This window comes from Tachysurus fulvidraco, chromosome 20 (assembly GCF_022655615.1).
Source record: "Tachysurus fulvidraco isolate hzauxx_2018 chromosome 20, HZAU_PFXX_2.0, whole genome shotgun sequence".
Taxonomy (NCBI): Eukaryota; Metazoa; Chordata; class Actinopteri; order Siluriformes; family Bagridae; genus Tachysurus; species Tachysurus fulvidraco.
The window spans coordinates 2873038-2884276 of record NC_062537.1 but is presented as its reverse complement, the minus strand read 5'-3'; the positions used below and the strand labels follow the sequence as shown (position 1 = coordinate 2884276).

At 38.6% G+C, this 11239-nt stretch overlaps 1 protein-coding gene across 1 annotated transcript; it reads left to right on the top strand.

The window, feature by feature from the left end:
- The first annotated feature begins 6579 nt into the window (after positions 1-6579).
- bhlha9 (basic helix-loop-helix family, member a9) lies at positions 6580-7816 on the top strand. Its single transcript, XM_027158678.2, has one exon. It carries the CDS (start codon positions 6666-6668, stop codon positions 7500-7502), a length of 837 nt encoding a protein of 278 aa, XP_027014479.1. The 5' UTR covers positions 6580-6665; the 3' UTR covers positions 7503-7816.
- The last annotated feature ends 3423 nt before the right edge of the window (positions 7817-11239 follow it).

The window sequence follows — 11239 nt, the reverse complement described above, 5'->3', positions numbered from 1 at the left end:
AACCCGCAGAAAGCATTCACACGTCACACTTTCCTGCGTTTTTGTAACTGCTGAAAGGCGCCGTTGAAATCACCCTATGGCTTTCCATACATAATCTATTCACAGTCTAACATATACAGTGTATATAGATTTTTTTTATTTTTTATTTTGTTTCAATCACGATTTTATTTTTTAAATAGTTAAAGTTTAGAAATAACTTTAAAAAAAATTCAAGATGCTGCTGTATAAAATCTTTCATCAGTTCATCACAATTTTAGACACAGACAGATAGCTCATGTTACCCTATGTAACATGTACTCTCTCAACATTACTGCTGCTTGGCTTGTTGTGTTTGTCAGAGCACATTTCTGATTGAGTAATTATTTAAATTTATAAAATGCAAAGTAAGTTTTGTTCAAGTTGAAAAAACAAGTTTTGTTCATTAGAAGTTAGAGCACACTTCAAGAGTCAAGTCTCAAGTCAATTCAAGAGTCAAGTGAAGAGTCAAGAAGCTTTTATTGTCATTTCAACCATATATAGGTTTTTTTAATATAAAAACAGTGCATATACACACTTTAAATGTAATGCAAAAATATAACTTTTAAACATCTGAATGTCCCACAGATTTACCTCAATATATCTTATCAGTTCATAAAACTGTACAGCTCTGCATCCAGCAAAAGAACAGGCTCAGTTCCATTGTGCACCACTAGAGGTCACTTCAACGCCAAATATCACACACTTTAGTAAAATGATTCTAAACCCAATGATTATGAACGTCAGTAAAATGATTATGAGCCCAAGCCAAATACACACTTCTTACTCAGCATAAAAACAGATGAAACGTTTTCAGGCTGATGCTCAAAGGAGCCATATTCATCAATAAATGTCCTTGCTTCAGATAAGACAAGAAGTTTATATAACAGTGAGAAGTTTAATATGAAATAATACAATTATAAAAGTATGTCAGAGATTATAAGCAAGGATTACTATTATAAAAATGATACTAATATAACTAATATTTTTCCCTCTTGAAGTCTCGAAGAAAACTGCAGCGTGTCACGTTACTGAGAAACCACACACTGCTCGTTCTTGCGTCGACAAAGAAGTAGGAGCTGTATTTCTCACCACTAAAAGTTTAACTACATACATATTTTTATTTCATTTCTTGGAACCTTTACATTATGATACCGAGCGACAGTACAAACATCATCAAACTCAGATTTCACACTTGAATAAAATCTTTAACTGAAGGTTTTAGAAGCATGTAACGAGAATCTACATTCCAGCTACAACAGCAAACAAGGGTTGAACAAGTTATGACATTTTTGTAGCAGCTACTTCAAGCATGCAAGAAACTCGCTGAGGCATAAATCAGTGAAGGGAAACGATATATATGTGTACTGTACTCTACCGTACCAGCAGGCTTCTGTAACGTTAAGCCAGGGCTTACGCCAGGGTCAGCCGTGTTTAGAAGAGAATCAACAGTAGTTTCTTGCTTGAGGGTTTACGCTAATGATAGATTTTCACCCAATATGACCGTTTAGCATTGATGAATTGTGCCTTCTGTAGTGTCTTTGACATCAGTTTGAAATGTGTGTAAGCTCTCTAAGGTGAGAAAATCACCACTTAAATGTGAAAATGACACACGTTGTTTTTAGGTACTTCACATTTAAAGTTTTACACGTTTTTTACATTGTAGTATGTGTTTTATTTATAGGTGTAGAGACATGTAAGTTATAGGAATGTAATCCGTGTCGCTGTTTATATCCATTTTACTGTCTCTACACCTGAGGTGGGTGTCTCCTAAATCAGATCTTTAGATTAATTATGAGCACTGCGAAAAACCCAGAAGCACTGGGGGGGAAATCCCAATTGTAGAAATGGTGTACAGAGATTTTGACTGTTCCTTAGCTTCTGATTCAAGACATGAGCTCAGGATTGGTCTAATTTAACCTAAAATCTAATATAAACCACAAGCTACTAATCAACATGGCCTTTACCTCCTACGACCTGGTGTCCACATACGTGGACATCGCATTGCATCTAAAATGCAAGCCAAACCAAAGCTTGAGTCTTGGGAGGTTAAATTGTCCCAATTGTTTTGTTTTCACTCCCAATGCACAAGATTAGATGCCCTGTGTGAGCCTTTCTTGGAATTTTATTTTTTTTTTATAACAGGCCCCGACTCTGGACGCTGAAACCTTCGAATTCTGTCTGTATTTTTATTTGCTTGTTCCGAATAACGTATTCGTGTCCAATTACACCTAGTAGATAATGTGATAGAGTTCATACATGCAGTTTCATGATCAAATATTGCTCAAAATCAAGCGTACAATATATCTAGTACATATGGCACTATTCTCTATGTGCTTTACAGAATGATGATATAAACAGTAAATGTGAATAAATAGCCACTAGAGTAACACTGATTAATGTTTGTGATGGATGATTAAGCTGTTCTCTGAATCCCCTCCCATGACACTAATAAACACACCTGTAAACAGCAACGGTGCTGGTATTCATTCTGCCCTACGGGGCTGCGATTGACAGTCGATAGCTTAACAACCAATAATAGCACACTGTCAATGTGCAGGCCTCGGGCTTTGAAGCTTGTAAATTCACATTTTATGAACTATTTTCTCCGCTTGTCAGCTGGCTGATGTGTGTGATGAGCTTTTATAGATTTAACGCAACATTTTCCATGTAGGTATTTTTTTGCACTTCTGAAATTCTGCTCACTGAATGTATTGCAATGTCAATGTTAACTGGCTACAGTCTGTGATCTTTATATTAAAATGTCAGTATGTCAAAGCTGACAACTCCATGTGAGTAATAAAGCATTGAAACTAAGGTTCCCAAATTTTGGGCACCCATAACTAAAAGGCACTGAGATGAAGCAGTTTATTCCTACAGAAAGTATGTTATTCCTTTATAATACAATGTTTATCATTTTTATTTTTTATTTTTTAAATCAACATATTTTATTCTTTTATAGTTAAGTCCTGGTATGACTTGCCTTATAGCAAATATATACAGTTGTTTCCTTTCCCAGCACCCTCTTTCAGTCCCTCTCCTGACTATTACAAAATGCTGACACTGGAGACTCCTTCCATAACTTTTATAAAAGATTTTTTTGTTTGTTTGTTTGTTTGTTTTTACCATATAAAGAATTAGGCATTTTTAAATAGCAGCATTTATGTGTAGCATCAGCAATGCAACTCCCTGTAAATGAATGGAAATGAACATATTAGAACGAGCGTGTTAATTGAAACTTATTCTAAACGTCGCTCGACCTTCTGAACACTCAGGATCGCTTTATAACATTTAGTTATATCTCATAATCATGCCTTTGTGTATTCACTCTCTCATGGAAAAACTAAACCAACATCAGTAGTTACAGTAATTTACACGATTTTATATAATAATCGGACCGTCGGTGCGTTCGGAGTTGACTCATCCCTCCGTGTTGCTCATCACTCTCTCTCTCTCTCTCGAGTGGTGAGAGTGAGAGATGTGTTATGTCTACTGACTCAGGCTGGGTGGTTCCGTTAAACCAGTATGTAAAGTGGCAGGGGTGTGTGTGTGTGCGCCAGACAGTATTACGGTATTACAATAAAATGTAGTGTCAAAAAAATTAATATGAATAACTTTATATTATGAATATTTGTTATTCCAGTCCCGGTGTATTGTCAGTAAACTGAATACCTAATGTAAAAAAAAAATAATAATAATAATAAAAAAAATAAAAAGAGTCTTTAGATGTAAACCAGAGACAATTGCCGATAAAAATCAACAATTACTTCGCTGTTAGATTTATTTAGTTATTTATTTTGTATTGGATTTGAAAAACTACCCAAGGCCATCTGTCTTTGGCAGGAGAATATGTTTTATAGAGGTGTGAAAATTCCACTCGGAAAGCCAAAAACATACATTAACATACCTCTGCAAAAGCCAAGGTTAGCAACCGGACTCTACTTACTCATTACACTAACTACCCCTTAGGAAACGCGTATCTATAATGTTGGACACAAACCTCTAATAACACGCAAGTAACAACCGCTCATTATGTGGGCCTGAGCTAGAGATTTACAAATCTCAGGAAAGTGTCGTTGGACAGGTTCCCCTTGTCATGAAAATGGTTATTCCTTCAAGGGTGTTGCAGGACGCTCAGTAAAGGCCTTGATTTATTCTTGGCGGCTGATAATTACTAGTGTCTTGTCATCTGTCAGAAGGAAAGGACTTGGATGGTCTGAGGCACAAATTTCATGTTCTCAATGGGAGACAATAAAATCTGACATGAGCCACTTATAAATCATCATCTGGTCCAGGGGGATGGTCCACGCTTTGGTGAGACAACCACTGATTCATACCAAATTATATTCGGTAATATAACAACACAATAACAAAAAGCTTCTCTAATCTTAGGCAGTAACGTTGTGTTTAAGTGCTGCAGTGTCCTGTTGTTTTTGACAAATCTGAAGCACAATATTCGGCTTTATGAAATACATCGTTACAGATAGAAAATATGGGAAATGTTAACACCCTTTTTAAGTGTATTTTTTTATCGACTATTTTTCCAACTGAATTTTCCTTGCTGCTGAATTCTTGATTTTCATGGTTAGAGAGCAACTGCAAATCAGGTTTATATCTATGTGCTTATTTAATAGATTAACATTTCTTTTCATTTTCGTCTTTTTGAGTTCGTTAAGATGTTTATTTAACGTTTGTGAAAGAGGTCTCCAGTTTAGGTGCTTTGGTAACAGTCAGAGGTAAAATACTATACTATAAATAAAGTATAAAGGACTATAAATAAAATGCAGAACAATTAACCTAAACATTAATGCATTCCAAGTGCATTGGCCTTTTTTTTTTACCTCCATAACCAAATTTTTGATCTTGCATGAACATTAATCTCATCACAACATCACAACCAAGAATCCTTCTCAGCACTGCAAACAAAACCCCTAATAGGGGCTTATTACCAAGCAACAACGTGTCTGACTGAAAAGGGCTGAAACGTTCACATCGTTAGCTCTTTAACGGCTGGCGTCACTCGGCCGCAGCAGCCGCCATAAAAAAGGTGAAAAGGAAGGGATCCGTGTTCAGGCACGACCTCTCATATGGGGTCGGGGCAATGGCCATGGACTTACCCTAACCTTAACTATTGGTCTGGTTCACTGGACAGATGAGAAACATGACCGGTAGTTTGCTCGGCTAAAAAAAAACAAACCAACCTACAGTCTTAGAGAGCATTGAACTTATTTGACATAATGCCTCAGAGATGATGAAAACATGATCATACATGACACTGATGGACTTGCACAGGACATATAAGTTGATGTAGTACACTTTGGCATTTTTGAAAGAAAGAAAGAAAGAAAGAAAGAAAGAAAGAAAGAAAGAAAGAAAGAAAGAAAGAAAGAAAGAAAGAAAGAAAGAAAGATGTCCACATCAAAAGATCTGTCTTTTGACTTTTGAACTAAGAAGAATTTAGCTTGTTTTGACAAGCATCATTTTTTCTTCTTCTTCTTTTCTTTCTTTCTTTCTTTCTTTTTTTTTTTTTTAAAGGAAGCTACACAAACCATGGTGTAAAATGGCTGGTTGCTCGAGCAAGCGACTATTACATGTTATAATTGTAAAATATTTGCCCTCTTTTCCCCGGCTTTGAAGTCCTGCTCCTTATCTAGGTTTGTCCTCAGGTGCTGTTGGGACTTGATTTATAGAAGTCTTACAAAGACACGCAAATTATACAGTTCATAAAGCCCTGCACCAGAAGAGCAAAGATCGCCACTCCGGAGACTACAAATTGCATCTGTGAACAAATCCAAATAATGGGTCCTAACTGTTTTCTTCCTCCTCTCATACAGTGTGAGAGGAAATACACAAAATACTGGTTATCTGATAAATACACAATTTGTCATGACCGCCACAGACAAATTTAGATTGAGTCGATGGAGCTGATGATTATTTGCCACACCAAAAAAACCCACTGAATTTCATTCACAATTTCTCAGACCAAGGTTTTTATTTATTGTAGGAACGTTTTGAAACATCTGAATTGCTGATCTGAGGTATATTCAAGGTTGACCATGTTATAACTTAAGTATACAGTGCAAAAGGGTTAAAAAAGTCAATTCAATCAGCAAATAAGAATCCAAGGATGACAGTAATGTGGTTGTTTATTGTAAAGTAAAACTCCAAGACCAAGATCTTCCCATCAAATACTCAGACGTTTCAGAATTTCAGTTTGTAAAAATGGTGTTGTTTCCATGTATATTATGATCGTAACTGTTTCGATGTATGTAATTAATAGGAAAATGAATAACTGGAAACACACTGATTTTAGTTTGTGTCAAACCCTTTCAGTGAAAGGTTAAAAAAACACTGTTAAGCTCCAAAGTGAGGTTGAGAAGAAGGTGTGTCTGTTCAACAAACTGATACATTTGCCTGCAGGGAACTCGTAAAAACAGTGCGCCATTCCTCATGGGTGACTGTACCATGTGACTCTAAGAGAAGGTGCTTTAAAAAGCAGCCGTACCTGTCGGGAGGAAGCAAAGGTAATCATACGGTGTCTGTCGGAGTCAAAAGAGGCTCTGGACTGCACGGCAAAGCTCAAAATTCGGTATTGAACTCCACAGCAAACTGGAGAACCAAGTCGCATCTAGCAGTTCCAGCTATCAGCAATGACAAGTCGCAGCAGCTTCGCTGGCTCTGAGTACTCAGAGGAGGAGCTGGAGCTAAGTCTGGAGGCTCAGGTACACGATGACACCATTGACAGCGACCAAAAAGGTTCCTACACTGACAGCGCAAGTCCAAGCAGCACCATCAGTGAGGCCGAGGAGGGTCGGCTGAAGAAACGCAGCAGGCCGGTGCGCTCTAAGGCCCGGAGAATGGCAGCCAATGTGAGAGAGAGGAAGCGAATTCTGGATTACAACCAGGCCTTTAATGCACTGCGTGTGGCACTCCATCACGACCTGAGTGGCAAACGCCTTTCCAAGATAGCCACTCTACAGCGTGCCATCAACCGCATTTCAGCATTATCTGTGTTTCTAAGCAACAACCCACCCAGCAGAGCCAGCAAAGCCTGTAACCACCAGGAATGCCACGGACAATTTGGACACCTGTCCCCGACCCATACAGAGCCCCAGGGGTACATGTCCTGGGAGCAACCACTGGCACACCAGATACAGATGCACAGACGTCCTTCAGAGCAGCAAACTTACATGGACCATTGGAGACACGTGGGTTCCACCTGTCCACTATCACCACGCTATTCCTGCTACTCACCCGAAGTCCAGCTGTATGCAAATGGTGGATCCTGTGGCAGTCCTGCCAGTGGCAATGCCAGTCCTTCACGGTACAGTACCTGCCTGAGTGACGGGTTGGGCTACCAGGCTGGGGTTTGGGGATCCTGTTCTCAGACCTATGTGGATGGGCAATGTGCGGCAACTCGACCTTTCTCTTGGCACATGAGCTATCTCCAGGAGGCAGGCCCTCAACAATGCTATCCGACGCTATGACACCTTTTCTGAAGGAACTGTGATTAAATGAGATGAGGACACTGTGTAGGTGCGATCTTGACTCCGTAACCTGATCTGAGGCCAAGACTCTGGACAATTATCTGTATGATAACATGTATAATAAATAAATATTTCAAATGTAATCGGAAACCTCAAAATCGCACATTCAATGAAGAGGTAAATAAAAGTGTTATAAAATTTATCAATGCTGAAAATACTCAGGAATCACTGATTGTATGAAAAGGAAGATATTCATTACTGTTGTAAATAATTTGATGCCTGATTACAAATAAAACACAAAATAACAAAGTGGACTAAGCTCATTCTTTGCCTTCATTTCTTTTTTATAAACGATTATAGGCATTTTATGTAGACACCAATAAGGACCATATAAAAACTGTTTCCTTTGAGTAACGTTTCAAGGAAAAGGACTTTTCTATAACAATAAAATTGAAGCAAATAAGAAATCCAAAAGCACATAGAAACTGCGATTCAAATTCAACTGAATGCAAACCTTCTCTCATTTACATCTGGTCTGTTCATGCAAATGTTTAATGTTATGAATGTTTTTACGAGAGATTAAAACAAGGCAACAAACACAACAGCAGTCAAACCCCTCGTCCCTAGTTTGGTCTTTCGAGCCTGCTTGGGGACTTCCTCACTCTGCGTGTTAATGAAAGCAAACAACGTTAATGTCAGACCGTTAGCATTTGCTGACAGACAGATTTATGAACTCTCAGGAAGGAAGCAAGAAAATGACTCTGGCTGCCTGAGAAAAAACACCCTGGTCCTGTAGCCTTCAGGTTTGCCATAGAACACCGTCTGCTGCAGACCTTATCCCAGAATTTTCTGGAAAAAATACATAAAAAGACTTTCATGAAGCCAGACATGGAATTTTGTGGGGGGAAAAATTTGGATCTGGCATGAGGGAAGGAACAGATGAGTTGAGGTGTAGGAGGTACTGGCTTCGTTCTCATCGTTTGTTTTTTCCTCCGGAGGTTACCATGAATCATGGAAGTCCCTGACTCAACCAAAGAGCGCTGAGTGACAAATGAAGGTGACGACATGTCTCCTCTTCCTACCCGCTACTGGCTGACGGCCAGGACGGCCATGCAGACACAATAACGGTTGATTGTTCCACTCTATGAAATACCATTAATACATTTTTGTAAATCGTTTAAAGGACGTGAATACGTTCAACGTCCACGTGTGTCATCTCGGAAACTGAGAAACAATCGAAAACATACTTCATTTCCTCACACCTTACAAACAGTTTACAAAACAGTCAGATGACAGATATATGCCACCGACTTGGATAAGGCAACGATTGTTGTAATTTAGACTTTCTAATGCCGTGAGTCAATAATAACGCTTACACATCAACCCCACGGCACACAGCTCTGTCCGTCTGACACGCCTCCATTACGTCTTCCGTCTCCTGAGCCGGTGGAGGTATACGAGCAAGAACTGAGGTTCCATGAGAAGTCAAATGATGAAGAATGACTCATTTGGCTAAGAACATTGAACATAAAAACCTGTATACATGAACAAGCGTACACCTTATAAAAATGTCAAAAGCTATTTCCTCTCATCAACACTGTTAGATTATGTTTTGTATAGTATTCATCTGCCAGAAAAACAAAAATCAACTTACAGTACGTTACAGAAAGTATAATTTAGCCATCACAATCTCATCAGTTTGCTTGCGATTGTGCCACAGAGGTCTGGTTTTCGAAAGTCTACATTTTACTTTCACTTACTATATTTGAAGAAGAAAATTCCTCTCATTCTCTCTTTACTCTCACCAGACATGTAGCCATCTATAATACTCAAGTCCAGTGCTTGTGACTTTCTGACATCAGACAGTTTCAAGGAGCCAATATAAAATTTTTAACAAAATGAAACTAATAGACCTAATACCCATCAGTGTAATGTATCTGCTACGGACAAATATTTAAATCGTTAGAAACAAAGCCGATGTTAGTTAACCTCAACTAAAGTTTTCTCATGAAGCTTTGTGAAAGTGATGCTTTTTTTTTTACCAGCAGTAACTAAAATCGGTGTTGATACGAGTCACTTTTTGTTTGGGTTTTTCTTTAAGTAATAGTACAATATTATACTTTTCTACTTTTCTTTAACATGCTGAGTGAAGAAGCCTCAAGGTTTCCCACATATTATGTTAGTAGAGTTACACTTTGATTTGAAAAAAGGTGTTTTACCACCTCTCTGGTAGTGAACAGATATTGGCTACAGTATGTCTGCAAACAAAAGACAATCTAAATAGCAATCAAATAAATTCATGCTGAAACATTCATGCTGTAATTTCTGACCCAGGAACATTGGTTGGCAGTTCAGCAGGTCGCTCAGATCAGCAAGAAGCAGAGAAAATGGTGACTCCTCAGACTGAATGCAGTCAGAGGAAAAAGTAACAGAACTGGATCATAGACGAGGTGTGAAATAAATGACATTTATAACAGAAAGGTTTAGGATTAATCACAGCCTGTCCTGTTCATGCATGTAAGTGGAACGTCACATAACCGCTCACAGGTGCTTTATATAAACTCATGAATGAAACTTGTTTAGTGTTAGAGCTGCGCTCAATTGACTATTCAGTCATACTGTAAGTTCTTTAAAAAAAAAAAAAAAAAGCTATCATGAGACGATATTTCCGATTCCAAGATATTCAACACAAAGAACCTTTAAATAGAAATAAACACTATATTTGAAACTATTTAAAGATATGTTAAATTACATGGTTTGTTTTGACAGGGAAAAAGAAAAATGCCATTATTAATATTTCTATGATAAAAAGTATTCTAAGACATGTATGAAATGAATATTGTAGAAAGAGTGTAAATCAATAAAAACGGATTGTGTTGATGCTACAGAGTTTTTTTGTTCTTTAATTTGTCCTGTAGCTGCAGATACCTTTGCATTAGCAGCACATTCCACAGAGACTGTCCTTTTGGCTGTCACTGGGAAACAACATCCGGCTAGATCAGCCAAACTTACACCTGTACTCGTTCTCCTCGACTTTTCGGCAGCATATGATACTGTACGTTCGACCACAAGACTCTCTTGTCCACCCTCAGGAGTGTAGAAATTTGTGGATTAGCATGGGAAAGGTTTGCTTCCTACTAAGGAGGTTGCTCATCTCTGGTAACACGGATGGAGCGACATCTGATCCACACAGACTCCAAACTGGTGTCTCCCAGTGCTCAGTACTTTGTCCTCTCCTTTTCTCCCCCAATACTCGCTCTATTGGCAAAGTTAGATCCTCACATGGGTTCTCTACCACTGCTATGCTGATGGCACTCAAATGGGTTCTCTTACCACTGCTATGCTGATGGCACTCCCTCAGATACCAATACTTCTGCTATGACGTATCATATGGATGACGGCTTATCGGTTGAAACTCAATACCAGCAAAACTGAACTGTTGGTTATCCCAGGCAAATCATCCCCAGGTCAGGATCTTGCAATATCCTGACACAGCAATCTGATTACCCTTTGGGGCATTGCTCACAGCCTTAGGGTAAACATGGACAATGGTAACTCCTCGCACTGCAGCTCGCTCGCTCCAGTCTACTAGCACTGCTCTTATATGTAGGTATTTAAAAAAAAAAAAAAAGACTCTTTTTTTTTGCCCTCTCATTTGTCCCCAGTTTGACCCCAGATTTCATCCTTTCTCCCACTTTGAGCCACCAGGTGGTGACATCTCACTGCAGTAAGGAGCT